The following is a 14,975-nucleotide window of genomic DNA, read 5'->3' on the forward strand; positions in this document are numbered from 1 at the left end:
ATGGCCGCTACCCCATCCAAGTGTTTTTCGTGTTACGTTACACAATTAGAAGCGTTAGCTAACGCATTTGGATTTGAAATTCGACCAATCATTCCGACGGTAATGAATCTTCCATCTGAGTATTATGTGAGTGTAGATAATCAAAGGATTATCTGTTTTTTTTTTAAATCTTCAGGTTTTCTTCTTACGACTTGATCTCACTTGCTCGGAACTGCTGGAAGCACGTCCTTGGGTAAGATTTGTTAAGTTATCCACCTACAAAACAGTGCATTTTTAAGGAAAACTTGCCAGAGATTGATCACATGCCATGTAAAACCACCGTTCTTGCTGTGAAAGAAGTTGTCGGCAAAGTTTTGGGAGTTGGAATGGAGTTGAAAACAAAGGTAATAGCATGGCAATTTTTAATCCAGATTCCGACAAGCCCTTTCCTATTTAATTTTTTTTGTTTCAGGAGGGCACAAAGAAAATGATAAACTTCATGCGACATATTGTCAACCTTATTGCTTTCTTGGAAACTATAGATGGCACTGTTTAAAGTTATTGCTTCGTAATTGACCTTTTATAATCACTTGCATGGTGTTTCTTTCCCCTTCTCATTCGCCAGAATTCCCTTACATCTACTAATTTTTCCGAAAATCTGAACGATTCGTTTTTTCTCTAAGAACATCAAAATGTTATGATTTTCAATGTTCTTGATAAACCCATGAATGATTTTGTTGCCAGAATATGATTTCAAATTTATAGGAATCCCCCCTAGAAGGTTCTTCGGAAAATAGTTTTCTTAAAAATCTCCATTCAATGAATCTAGTTAGAAAAGGACACTTTTCTCAAATCGCGGACCAAAAAATAAATAATAGCAAATCTGTTCAATACTGCAATATCATTCTCTAATTGAATGTCACCCTGCAATGTAGCGTTTCTACAACAAAAGTTTATAAAATATACAGATGGCATGGTTCTTCTTATCCTTTTCGTATGTATTCTGTTTTCTCAAAGAAAAATATAACTTTTGGGTCTGTCAGGTCTGCATCACAAGGTTGAGACACTTTATTTCATTTATGACCCTGTAGGATACGACAGACCCATAATAAAAAGACTAAAAATCGGAGTCTACTGCCCTATAGTCGTTTCGATGGGTCTATCTACCTGCACATATCTCTTGTTCACATCATTGAACGTCTTCAGATGAGACCATCTTCTTCACCTTGTTCCCACCATCCCTCTTCAGCCCAACCCCACCTGGTCACGCCCACCTAGACAGCCCCTATATAAGGCCCCAGCAGAAACCCAAATTCATTGGCATTCGATGTTCTCTCTGGTGTTGGAGCGGATTGATCAGGTCCAGGCAAGTCATTGACTTCTCTGAATCTGATCAATATGCTCATCAACAACACACTAAGAATATATCCATGCCTTTCTTTGGAACCCCGATTGGGATCCTATGTTTCTATTTTTCTGAGTATTCAACCTCTCCCCCACCCTCCCTCCCTTCAAGGCTATTATAATTGCTAATATTCCGGCAACGCTTCAATTTTCAACAAACACCCAGTACCAGAATAGAAGGCTCCAGAAGAATTGAAATGTAAGTTGTTTTATTACAAGTTGTCGAAAACAGGACTTCGCCGCGGTCGATGGGTACCATACCATTCACGTTTTTTTTTCGAAAGAAATTTCAGCCAGCTAAAAACTTTAAGGGCCGTCAATCTCACCCATACCAAAACTAATTTACCCACAAAGCCGCGGTACTGTTTTTGACAGCCTTAGTTTTAGAATCAATACAAAAATTAAGAATTTTCAGAATCAAGAAGTCCAGGAGTTCTTGTGCCAATTCCAGAAACCATCTGCTGGAGGGTTCTCAAAAACTTGACTGGCTCGAACGTAGAAAAACTCCACTATGAGATGTTCTAGAATCATTTGAAAAAGGAAATTACGTTGATGCCGAATGAGATGGCCAACTTTGACATATAATTTTTGAATAATTTGATTTTTTTGTTTGAAAATTCAAAAAGTATGAAATACTCTGGAGTCGTATTTCAACTAGGAATATGCCAAAGGAGATGGCTACCTTCGCATTATTTAATTTTTGAATAATTTAATATATTTTGTTTGAAAATTTGAGAAATATGAAGTAATGTTTTTTATTTTATTTTGTGATGTTTTTGAAAATAGAGAAAAAGGGAGCACACCTGCTAGACGCTACACACACGCTATATACAAATGTGACACTGTAGAAGACAGACGCGGATCTGAAAATTTTAGTTAGTAGCAGAGACAAGAAAACTTTTGTAAACTTTGAAAAATCCATCGGCTTCTTCTAATATGCGGTCATTGATTGTTACGAACTGGCGTAATTTTCTTCTTTCTTCTGAACAAATTCTTTGGGAAATAAACAAACGACGTGCGATTTCAAAAACCAACTTCATACGTCAAGAAATAACCAAAAAAACAAATTTTTTATGTTTCACCCCAATTGAAAATAGCAAATCCACTATCTGATTTTTTCAACTCCTCCATCTGCCGTATCAACTCTTCTCCTGTTTTTGCTGGAACATTGTGAAGCCAAAAAGTGCACTAGTCAGCACCAATTTTAAAGAGAAATTTTTTTTAATTTGAGAAAAAATTCTAAACAACGAGAACAAATTTTGAGAAAAAAAATTAGAGATTTTCTGAAAAATCTTCAAATACAGAGAGAATAAAATCTGAAAAAAAATGTTAAAATGTTTGAGAAACATTCGAATTTTAAAGATTCCAAGAACCATGGATGCTAAAGTGCTTTTCGAGTTGCTTGGATGCTTTTCGAGTTGTGGAAAATTTCGATTTCTCAAAGTTTCGGTATTTGGAATATTCCCATTATAAGAACTTTGGAGATTCGAAGGCTTCGGAATTTTGGAGTGCCGGCATAATCCGATTTGAAATTTTTTTTCTCATTTTTTTTAGTCAGAAGCTTTAAAAAAAGAAATTTGATCAACGCTTCAAATCAAATTAAAACAATTATTTGGAATAGCCGATACTAAACGTTTTCCTATTTTTGCAACGGGATTATTCGCAAAACTTGGCAAAATGTCTACTTTTATTATTTTTCAAGTCAAAGTTCGATTTATCTAATCTGTTTCTCTTTTTCCAAAGCGGCAGCTGTTTCAATTTTTGTTCCTACCTCGTGTTCTTCTCGTTTCTCCACAGAAGTTTTTTCTTCACAAGAACCAACTGACGCTGTTGGTTGTAATCCCAGGGATGATAGTAAGATGTGATTAATTGGGGTCCGATTGATCACTCAACCTGCTCATTTTTCCCACTGCCTCGGAAGTTGTTAGCCAGTCATCTCGTGGTGTCAATGAGATAACACTTTTCACATTTCTTCGCACATAAGCCGTCACTTTTATTGTTCGGAAGATTTTCTTGTCCGAGACATATTTCAAAGTAATGAGTCCATTTAGAATAAACTTGCAAGATACTCCTGTTATAAATACATTTCAAATTTCAGATAACCAAAACCAGATATTACAAAATTGGAGACTCAATGTTATCAAGAATTAAGAAACGATGCTTCAACGCAGTCAATTTAGTCAGACAATTGTTTAAGAGGCGCACAGCCCGATTGTCTGAACGTGAAGCTTGTTCGATTTATTTTACGCCAAGCGAAGCTAGAAATCTGTCCCACACTGCGGAAGGACTCCTCCCAGGATTGACTGTTTCTGTAATTCAAAAGCACAAATTAGAACAAAAAACAGTCTGGAATTTCAGGCTCACATTGTTATTCCACCGTCTATGCAAGCTATTCGTATTGCTCAATTTTGAATGCTCATTTGAAATGGGATCTTCAGTAAACAGAATATTGCTAGAAAAATAAAATGGTGGGTTTTCTGATCTGATGACTAAGCAGTAAAATTAATCTATTAAGAATTAGAACGTCATACCGGCGATGCCGAGTCAACCATTATCCATTTTCTTCTTAAAATCCATTGGATTTAAAATATCTAACACATTGCTCATATTTTCTTAATGCTAATTGAATTATACATGACTTCAAGTCATTTCAAGTTTACCGCATTCTGTATCATTTCTACTGCTTTCAAAAATATTAGGTTGGAGGGAAAGTCTTTGTCACTCTGTTTGTTTAATCACTGTTCTCGTATATGGAGGCTGTGTATGATATCGACTCTAGTGAATAACAAGGTGATAAGAACCTTCCATATAAACAAGTCCCCATTTCCTTCCCTGCTCCTCATCTGTAATTGAAACGATATGTTTGTTCCCACTGCAATTCACATCAGACATGTTTTGATTTACCTCTTCCTATCTCACACCACGATGAAGGATTCGGAAACTTTCTTGAAGAATGTGTACAACACACATGCCCCTCACTACAATACTATTCGCAATTGGTTCCATCGTTTCGAAAAAGATGACTTCTCGCTCGATGAAAAGGATCGCTCTGGGAGACCCCGTGAGTTGGATTTGGACAAGCTGAAGCACGCATTGCAATCGGATCCATTTCAATCTAGCCGTGAACTAGCTGTCACATTCGGAGTTCACCATAGCACAGTCCTTGAAGGTTTGAAGTCTCTTGGAATGAGAAAACTTTTTGGTCGATTCATACCTCATCACCTGACTCAAGCCAACCTTGACCGCCGAGTCGACGATTCGATTACTCTTCTCACTCTCCACGCGGGCGATCGATGGCTGGACCGGCTAATAACCGGAGATGAGAAGTGGGTCTTCTACGATAATCACCACAGGAAATCCCAGTGGGTTGGAGAAGGAGAGAGCCCACAGGATGTCCCCAAACCCGACCTTTATCCGAAAAAAGTTATGCTCTCTGTGTGGTGGGGAGTGGACGGCCCCATCTACTGGAACTTCTGCCCGAGGGCAAAACAATAACTGGAGACCTCTNCCCTACTCAACTACGAAACTTCAAGAAAGCAGTCGACCGTTCGGCCCTGAAAGACAAGAAAGTGTACTATCAACATGATAACGCTCGCCCACATGTTTCGAAACAAGTGAAGCAGGAGCTGATGGGATATGGATGGAATGTTCTCCCTCACCCCCCGTATTCTCCTGATCTTGCTCCTTCCGACTATTGGTTATTTGGCGATATGACACGTGCCTTCGAAGGAAGAAGCTTCAATTCCCGTGGAGCGGTCGAAGCGGCACTCAAACAATACTTTGCCTCACGCCCGGCTGGATTCTACCGCAATGGAATCCATAAATTGAGGGAACGTTGGAGACATGTTGTTGATAATGATGGACAATATAATTAATTATTCGGTTATTTTTCTTTGAGAAATAAACTATTGAAAAAGTGACAAAGACTTTCCCGCCAACCTAATACAAGCTATCTTGTAATTTTGTGTTTTATTTCAAATAAAGATGTTGCTCTATTCAAAATGCGAGAAAAACCCTATTTTTTTGAATCACAGCAAATTTTGTTTAAAAGTTACGCTTTGTGATTGAAAATTAAATTCTCATTTGCAATCGTGTTTCACAAAAAATCCCGCATCTATGTAAAAGATTTTAATATGCTGTAGCTAATCTAATAGAATACTCTCCCAACCGTAAATTTTGAGCCTATGTATCTCATTTTCTGTAAGACATCCAGAAGTTGTCAACTAACAAAATGTTAACCATAATTTCAAAAACATTTTGTCAGTTGATCACTTTCTGATAATTCTTACATGAACCAAAACAAATTTGCTTGAAATTGAAAGTTGAACTGCTCATTTCATTAGAGTGTTTACGCTATTTTTCGAAAATTTGTTTAAAAGTATACTTGAAACGTAGCAAAAAGCTTACTGAAAGAAAACGGAAATGTTTCATTTTAATTGATTTTGTCCGGTGTTTTTGTTAAATCAGCTTTATCGTTTCCTGAAATTTTCGAGATTTGCCCGACCGTCCTGTTCATTGCAATAAACTGGTGGGAGTTTTTCCAATCTGAGATTTTATATGGGCAGGGACAACAGTGATTTAATTTTATGTTCATGAAGTTTTCAGGTTTTTTGCATAAAATGCACAATATTCTGAGAAATGTTGTCTTAATCCCCTGCCGCATTCTTCTCTTCGCACGCAATTTAAGTAATTGGGAAGGGGGAGAAGACAAATTTGAGGGACCTCTTCTCTTATTTTTTTTTCGCAAAGTAGCAGCAATGAATTTTGCGATAAAAAGGATTCTACAAGTCGTTTTCTATTTTCCTTCCTTTTCCAGTGGAAACTCTTCAAACAGACCAAATATTTTGCACTCTGTTGTCAATTATTCATTCCAGTCAGAAAAAAGGACAGAAAAAAAAAATTATAACATTGCGAGGCGAGAGAGTGATAGGAGACGTGTTACAAACCGAGAGAAATAGACACGGAAGAAAATGCCCTATGTAGTAGAAATAGCAGAAATAGGAGAAAAAAACAGTCAAGCTTTCTGGATTGGTTTAAAAAAAATTGATTTTTGGAAAACATTTTGAATTGAGATAGGTGTGGGGAGACAAAATACTGGAGGTTTTCGAAAAGAGAATAGAGAAATGTCAGCGGATAACTAGACAATTTTTCATTAAAGTTGGGGGGGGGGGGGGCAGTTAAGGTGAAGAAAGGTTGAACTGGAATTTGGATAGAAATACAAATAAATCTGGAAAAGTTCATGCGGAAATTGAATGAAAACGAGGGTTTAGGATAAAATAATAAAAAACTAGAGACTGATACCGTTTTTCAAAGAACACAGAAGAATGCCTGTTTTGAGTTAATGGAGAGTATCAGAGTTTTGCAGTCAATGTGAAGCAGCCTGAAATTAACATTTTCAAGTTAACACAGACATGTTCTAGATTAATATTTCAATTGCCCAAAAATTCTTCGATGCTAATTTTTTTTTCAATTTCAACAATTCTAGAACTCAAGCTATTTTTTAGAACAGCTCACTTGGTTTTATGGCCGTGGTGGTCCATGCGGCGGTGGATGTCCATGATTCCAGAATAATCCGTTCGGATATACCGGTAGTGGTCTGTGAATTGGTGCTGGCATTTGATTGGGCATTGGAGGGCTGCTGTGATTGGGAAGATTTTGATTTGGTACTAGAAAACTGTTCGACGTTCGAATAGCCAGTTGCATTTCAATTTGGTTCGATTGTTGAATTGCCAATTGCTGTGTATGATTCGGAATCATCAAACGAGCTCCCGGTGGTACCATGTGTTGAAATGGTTGGTTGCCAAGTCCGTTTGCACCAAAATGTCGAAACAAAAAGGAAGGATCTAATGACAGCCTGGCAGGCAGCGCCTCCATGAATTGCTTGTTCCATCTATGGAGGTAGGCCACTATTTGTTGATTCGCAAGTTCTTGTTGAGCGGGAGGTAATTGTTGATGAGGAGGCATTATGGGAGTTGGTGGTGGTTGATATCTCACAACGGCCGAATTCATTTGCGGGGTACTTGAATTTTGCGTTGGTGTTGCAGTTGTTGGAATATGTTGGAAAGTTGTGGAGCTGTGGGTTCCAGCATTCGAATGAGCATTCCTCACAGTCCGCGCGAGTTGCTCACGTGGAACCAGAAAACCATGATTCTCGATCCGTCCAGCTGAAGTTTGCATTGATTGCATTTGAACATGAAGAGCCGAATTCAGAAGAGCATTCATAGGCACAGAAGGAGTTTGTTGATTTTGTTGATTATCAAAACTCTTTGGTGTCTTTTGGCGCAGCGGAAAATCATTGGCTGGAAGAATTCCAACTTCTCGACACATCGCGAGATAATCCTCATTTTTGAAGATCTCAGGTGTACGGACTTCAGGAATAGGAGGTGGTAGCTTCTGTGGTGTGAACTGAAGAAAATGCTGATGTTGTTGGTGAAGAATTTCTTAAGAAACTTACGTTTTCCATGTCACCTTCTTTCCGAATTCGGTGGAATTTAGAAAGGGCTTCCCGAGCCATAGCAATTGGTGAAGTTGCGACTGATACACTCGAGTGTTTCTTTAACAAAAATGACTTGATTTTACAAAAAACCCATTTTGGTTTTGAAAAAGAGTTTACGTCAGAGACCGTATTCATTAACATTGAAAAATCGTTTTCTCCCAGAAAATCAATTGAAAAGGCGTAAAAATGAAAGGAAAATCGTTTTCTGTTTGGAAAATCTTTAAATTTTCATAAAATAGGTATACTAATTTTTTATGCTTAAAGTCAATTTCACCATACATGTCGCGGGCCGGGCCGGTGTAGGAATTTTTACTGGCCCGGCCTGGCCCGGCTCGGCCCGGCTTGCCCGTGTTTTTGACGCAAAAAATTTTTAAGAGTCATTTTTTGAGAGAAACCCGGATTTTTGGAGAACATTTTATCAAAATTACCTTGTTTTCAAATTTAAGAAGGGTCCTGGGATAAATTTCCTGCTTTAGAATGATTATTTTCACAAAAATTTATTAAAAATCAACAGAAAAATTTTAAAAATTTTCGGAACCCGGCCCGGGCAGAGATTTAGCAAGAACGAATTTTAGGATTTTTTTATTTTAAAAAGAGGTATTTTGATAGAATAGTATTAGGTTGGTAAAAAAGTAATGCGCGCTTTTGATGTACTTCATTTTTATTGTAAAAGTGAAACAAAAGGACATCAATCGAGAATATATTCTCCTTCATTATTGACCACCCTCTGCAAACGCATGGGCAAAGATTCGATGCCTCTCGTGAAGCACCCCACTGACTGTGACTCGAAGTAGTTCGTTACCCAGATTTTCACTTTTTTCCCCATTCTTGAACTTTTTCTCAGAGAGATGATGCAGAATTGATCTGGGCAAGTCATAGTCGGATAGTGCTAAATTTTCTCTATAAGGCGACTGTAAAAGCACTTCCCAGTCAAACTCCAAAAAATGTTTTGAGTGATTTTTGAGGTGTGTGGTCGAGAGGTGCCGTGAACAAGAAACTTCGCCGATGTACTCACTGCTTGCCGTTTGAGCACACGGTCCACACGGTTCAGCTGACATTTGTCACGATTGGTAGTCACTATTTGACTACGCTTTAGAAATTCAAAATACCTCAGACATCGAAAATTCCACCAGACACATAACATATACTTTTCCCTTGCATGCTCGGTTTTGGTGTCGGTTTCGGTGCCTCGTCATGATTCGGCCACTGCCTTTTTTACCCAAAGCACTCGTATTGAGACCATCTCTTATCCAAAATAAAACTTGGATCCAAGAAACCACGACTTTTTGAACGGCGCAAGATAAAACCGGCCACCTCGATGAGCTTTACCTTGTTATCGTCAGAAAGTTCGTGTGACTCTTTTTTTCTGCATCTGTTTGTTTGTGATTAAGGCGCGATTAGACTGTTCTGATAAGCATCTAGTTGTTTAGCACGGGTCCAGTTCGCTTGCTTGTCTCAAGAAATAGTTGACAACGCTTTTTAGACGAAACTGTGTGTTTTGCATTCCAAGCTTTCTTTAACGATTCTGAAACGTTGGAACCAGCGTCGATATTAATTTTCGGATAGAGCATCTTCTCAAAATACTGACGGCAAAAAGCGATGTGCTTTGGCGGCGGCTTGTCTGTTTTTGAATTCATGCGAAAATAAGGCTCGAAAGCGAACATTTTGATTGGGCATCTCCTTGAATGTTTTCCAAATTCAAAAATTGATTCGAACAGTGAAGTAGCAATCAAGAACAAAGTTAAAGACATGTTCTTCAAAATAAAGAAAAACTTAAGCCGAACAAACTATTCACAGGCAAAATATAAAACACCAAACATAGCGCGCATTACTTTTTTACCAAACTAATATATTAAGTACATTATCATCCATATTTAAAAACTTAAGAATTGCTGCTCTTCAACTTAAAAACCATGTTTTTCATAAAAATGGCATGAATGGATAAACCTAGGAACTTTAGGTATTCTGACTAATAATGAGAAGTTTTCATTCGATAGTTTTCAAGAAAATTAAGCTCAAAAGCCATTTTCTGACCCTGCAAATCAGGAAATCATTTAAATGATGTTTCTTTGGAAAATAATTAGGATGATTTTTGAAAGAAAAGTGTACATGAATATGGCCTGAGTCTTTGTTTTGTTTCCGGGGTTGGTGGTTTCTGAGAAATAGCCTAATGAGACCTAGTCTGCCTGGACCAGGTTTGCTCAGGAAACTATTCTCGGAAAATTGGAGAGCCGACGTTTTTCCCGAATATACTTTTTTTTCGAAAAACTTGATTAATTTTTTGAAAACTGGCGATCAAAGGGTAGAAAAACAGCTAAAATCAGAAAAGATATTGCCAATGCGCATCTAACATTCCATACTTTTCGGGAAGTTTTTTTTTGAAAAAAGCTGGACATTTTTTTCCGGAAAAAAACGATTTTCCAGACGGGAAAAATTTCCCGTTTGTAAATTTTTTTGAAAAAAGTCGGGAAAATCGGGAAATCGGATTATCCGCTTTCCGACTCGGAACAAATCTGTTCTGAACTAAAAATTTCTGATGTTGTTGCTGGAGAGCTTCGTGGAAAACTTACGTTTCCACGGTCTGGATGCTCCTCAAGACATTTTTTCTTAGTTTGTTCAAAATATGCAAGAGCTTCCCGAACCATCTTCTGAGTATCCGTTTCGTCTGCGACTGGTACATTTTCATCCACATGCTCCGAATTTGAAGATGTGCTTGCTGTCGAGTTTGCCAAAATCAGGTCATTGGAAACTGGAGAAGAGTATCGCTGTAAAAACGTTTTAATTAGTGAGAGAACCCAAATGTTTGAAAATAATTATGTCATTTTGTATATCAATTTTACTATTCTCGTTCAGAATCTCGTTCACGCTTACCATCCTCTTTTTCTTTTCACTCTCGCCATTTCTTTCATTTCCCCTTTCCTTGTTTCTGTGCACCAATTTGATTCTTGCTTCTCGAACACCATTACCATATCTCTCTGGTCTCCCAACGACTCCAACCACGATTGGCTCCTGAAACAAGTAATATTCTGGGAATGTCTAGAGAGCTCAACTACCTCTTTTTCATCGTCGTCGACAAACTCGTAGGGATCCCCGGTTGGTTTTGGTGAGGGATCTCTTGGTTGCATATAAACTGGAGTTTTTCTGTGGGGTTTTGATGGCAACCCCGATGATCCGGCCGAAGATGAGTCGTTGTTCCATGATGAGTCCATCGTTTCCGATAAAATGATATCACAGGATCGAGTCTGAAAATTTTAGTTTTCAAAAATCTCAACAATCAGTATTTTGTTCCAGGTTTCTTCTAGTTATTTTCACTGCTTCAATTTTAACATTCCTCCAAAATATATATACATGTTATTTTAAAATCCTACTTCTCGTAAAATGGAGCGATAGTTGTACTGATGCCAATAAACCTCCAAACTTGTGAAACTATGACGGCGAGTTGACGGTAGTTGGCTGTACACAAACTGTTGCTCATCGCCGCTTCTTTTGTTCTTCATAGACATTTCACTATTGCTTGCAACATGCATCATGCTCATTTCTTTTCTTTCGTTTGTCTGTTTCACAATTTTGAAAGTTCGTGGGTTCGTGTAAGTTTGTCTATGAAAAACTTCAATGAAATCAAGACGAGAGAGCATTATACGAAAAATCAACTAAAGGAAGATGATCGTAAGCAAGAAAAAATTGATCAAAGGTGACAGTCAGGGTGGAAATTACAAAAAACTACAAACATTATTTTAAAAGCGGATACGAAACTTCCCGGCATTTCAATTAACAGATGTATTGTTTTTCTTTTCAACAAACTCGTATCACTGTGAGAAATGCAAAACGGGAACAAACCCTTACGGCTCTGATAGAATACCACGCTTTCTGTGAACTTGGAGTTCAATTATCTTGGTCTCTGCGAGAGATATCAAAATTTGTCAATTGATAAAATATTGGTGATAGTATTATGAATGATTCATCAGTTGACCATGTTTTGATATCTTCTGAAGGGAGCGACATAATTGAGCTCAAAGTGCACGTAAAATGTGTTTTATACGCTCCAAAATTCTAAAGTGATCGGAAGAATGAAAAATACAGTCGTTCTACTCCAAGAAAAAGAAGAAAAAAGGGAGAGTGAAAGTTAATAGAGGTAAAAACCTATGACCAACAAGAACGGTTCTAACTTATTCAATAGAGATAGCAATCATGAAAGAGTGAGAAGATGACAATCAAGTTTTCAGACAACAAACATGTAAGAATAAGAGAATGTCAGACACTCGTGCTTTTTTTCAGAAATTTCGGTTGGAAAACCTAGTAGGTTCTCTAAAATCAACTGACTTTCAGCCGAAAAAAATTGTTTCATGTTGCCGTCAAAGATTTTATCTACCCTGAATGCCTAACTTCTCGAATGGACAGTGTCTCAAAGAGAGAGAAGTTTCAAAGAGGGAACTAAACCACTCTGCGAGTTTGACTGCCACCAAGACTTCAAAATGCAGATAAAAACAAAAAAGGTTTTGATAATAAGCAAAACTGTTGCAAAAGTGCCATAAAGCAGAAATAGGAAACATAGAGAAACTTAAGGTAATCTGAAGAAGAAGTTTATCAAAAGGATACGCTCAAAATATAAGAAATAGAAAGTTGGAAAATGCTTTTAGAGATCATTAAAGTATGTTTTTATTAATGCCATGTGCAATCAAATTGTTCTGATTCATCTGTTGTCAACAATGTAAGTACTTTAAAAAAAAAGTTTTCTTTCAGTATTGAGAATGTATGACAATGGATTTAGAGCTGTTTTCGACACTCTGGTCTTGAACGTTGTGTTTAATTATCTCAGTTCCAACAAAAGATATCAAAATTTTGACAATTTGTAAAATGTATGTGAAAATATGATAAGCATTTTATTAGTTGACAAACGTGTGATATCTTCCATAAGAACCGAGATAATAGAGCTCAAAATGCACGAGTAAGAAAAAAACTTACTTCAAGAACTCTCTGCTCTCTCCCGAACCTCTCACTGGACTTCGATTTTGGAACTGCAATCTTTCTGTATCGTTCTTTTTCCTGTTCAAAAACTTTAAAAACCACGAGCTTGCTCTGGAATTTTTTAAATCAAATTGTAGGATAAAACAAGTCAAGAAATACAAATATTGCTCTTTGCATGATTCGGTGAAAACTTAAATTTGGCAAGCGCTAAGGTAGAAAACAAAATGCAGAAAAAAAAAGTAAAAGAGGACAATTCTGGTAATAGAGCAAAAAGACGATGATAAATGATGAATCAGGGTGGATGACAGTAGGATATGATGTTGTCTAGGAAGCAGAAATAGAAATAGAAAAATTTTCAAAAAAAAGTATTTCATATTTGCAACGAGCCAAGGTTTGAGTATTCTTTTCGTCATTTTCAAATAGTGAGCAGAGTTATCAAAAAAATGAAAATTGAAAACCGGGTGAAATTTTTTAATTCGTGAAAACTACTAGAATTTCAGACTTTTTTTTGAAGAAGAATATATAAAATGAATCGAAGGGATGGTGAAGTGTGGCACCACGCAGAACGTTTTCACGAATTGCAAATCGAAATGGATGATGAAAAAGCGTCAGATAAAATGTCTAAAGTCAAAGATATTGAAAACGGAAAAACAATAAAAAGTTTAGTGTTTGCAAGAATACTAGAAAATGTCCCGAACATTGATGGTAGACTTTCGAGAAGCGAAAAATATGGTTTATTAAATGGAGGATAATTAGTGCTCACGAAAACAGTGATACGAGTTTGCTGAAAAGAAAAACAATACATCTGTTAATTGAAATGCCGGGAAGTTTGTATCCGGTTTTAAGTTTTGTGTCTGTTTTATATTTCAAATCAATCTACAACAAGACAACAATAAACTAATGGGCTTTACTGACATACCTGGGAATGTGTGCAATTTTTCAAAAAAAAACCATTATTCGGTATGCCCTCTATCGTTGAGCGGAGAAAGGGCAGAGAAAATACAAAACACTTTAGACTTGGCTGGTTGCTAAAAATGCGTTTGAATTTTTAATTAGGCCACCAGCTTGGCTGATGCGCTTATATTCAGGAATCTATGCGATACTTTTGGAAGAGTTCGATCATTTTGTACCGCCCTCTAGCTTGTGAAGGAGAGAGCGCAGAGAAAGTACAATATACTTGGCTGCATTCCAGAAACGAGTTGACAAGTTGCCAAAAATAGGAAAAACTGATGAACACTCTACAGGTCAATAGAATTTTGTCGTTCGTGTTCATCAATCAAATTCCCAGATTCACTTGGCCTCATACATGTTGGAGATCTTGGATCCGCTTGGAAAACCGTTTTTTTTTTGGAACGCTGAGATTATTCACAAAAAAATCCTGATCGGTCCACGGTAGCCTACTCACGATCCTTTTACTTTGAGACTTTGGAAGTCATGCTTACAGTTAAAAAAATAGGAACAGAATCTTTAAAAAAAAATGAAATCAATAAAATATGAAATTTGACCACATTCCCATTGAAATTTCGAGAAAAATAAGTATGCACAGGTAAAATGCGAACGGATCCGTTACGGACGCTCAGCGTTCGCGCGCGGTTGAAATAGGAACCGCATACAAACCGCACGCGACCCGTTTTCAGAAAACCACAGCACATTATTTCGTATTTCTACATATTCTGTCCGTTCGCGAACGGATTCGTTTGTCCATCATTCGCAATCGGATCGGAAACGGAGTTCGCGAACGGACAGAATACGGAGAAATACGGAATAATGTGGTTTTCTGAAAAAAAAAAACTTTTAATTTTTTTTAAAAATGGGGGCTTTTTTCGNNGGTGCCACAGCAAGTAGCGATTTTACAAGAATTATACCCGACGAAGAAGTAATTTCAGACTTTCGTTGGAAATTATACAAAATGAAGTTTGAAGTTTGTTTCTTGGAGTAATTATGAACTGTAGCAGTACGGATTTCTGACTACTTTTTTTATATCCCGCGAAAGTTTGATGTGTCCGGATTCCGCATTCTGTATTCCCAGAAAATGGTTTACTCCGAATTCTAGAATAATTTTCTCAAAAAAAAATCATTCTGAGCGTCTCTCCTGTGCCTCCTGCTGCAGTTTTCTGAGCTGTTTTTGGAG

General features: G+C 37.3%; 2 protein-coding genes across 2 annotated transcripts; one reads left to right on the forward strand and one right to left on the reverse strand.

Annotated features, from left to right (window-relative positions):
- Positions 1 to 535, forward strand: CBG27621 (the record flags this gene model as incomplete). Its single annotated transcript, XM_045239429.1, has 4 exons — positions 1 to 126; positions 176 to 232; positions 279 to 383; positions 452 to 535. The coding sequence occupies 4 exons, from the start codon at positions 1 to 3 to the stop codon at positions 533 to 535; spliced, it is 372 nt and encodes a 123-aa protein (XP_045099461.1).
- A 6,368-nt stretch (positions 536 to 6,903) lies between these two features.
- Positions 6,904 to 11,415, reverse strand: CBG27622 (the record flags this gene model as incomplete). The annotated part of the gene is made up of 6 exons (XM_045239430.1): positions 6,904 to 7,788; positions 7,838 to 7,936; positions 10,450 to 10,644; positions 10,751 to 10,888; positions 10,933 to 11,121; positions 11,290 to 11,415. 6 exons carry the CDS (start codon positions 11,413 to 11,415, stop codon positions 6,904 to 6,906), a joined length of 1,632 nt encoding a protein of 543 aa, XP_045099462.1.
- Positions 11,416 to 14,975: the final 3,560 nt, after the last annotated feature.

The sequence above is a fragment of the Caenorhabditis briggsae genome (genome assembly GCF_000004555.2).
Source record: "Caenorhabditis briggsae complete genome, chrX, whole genome shotgun sequence".
NCBI lineage: Eukaryota > Metazoa > Nematoda > Chromadorea > Rhabditida > Rhabditidae > Caenorhabditis > Caenorhabditis briggsae.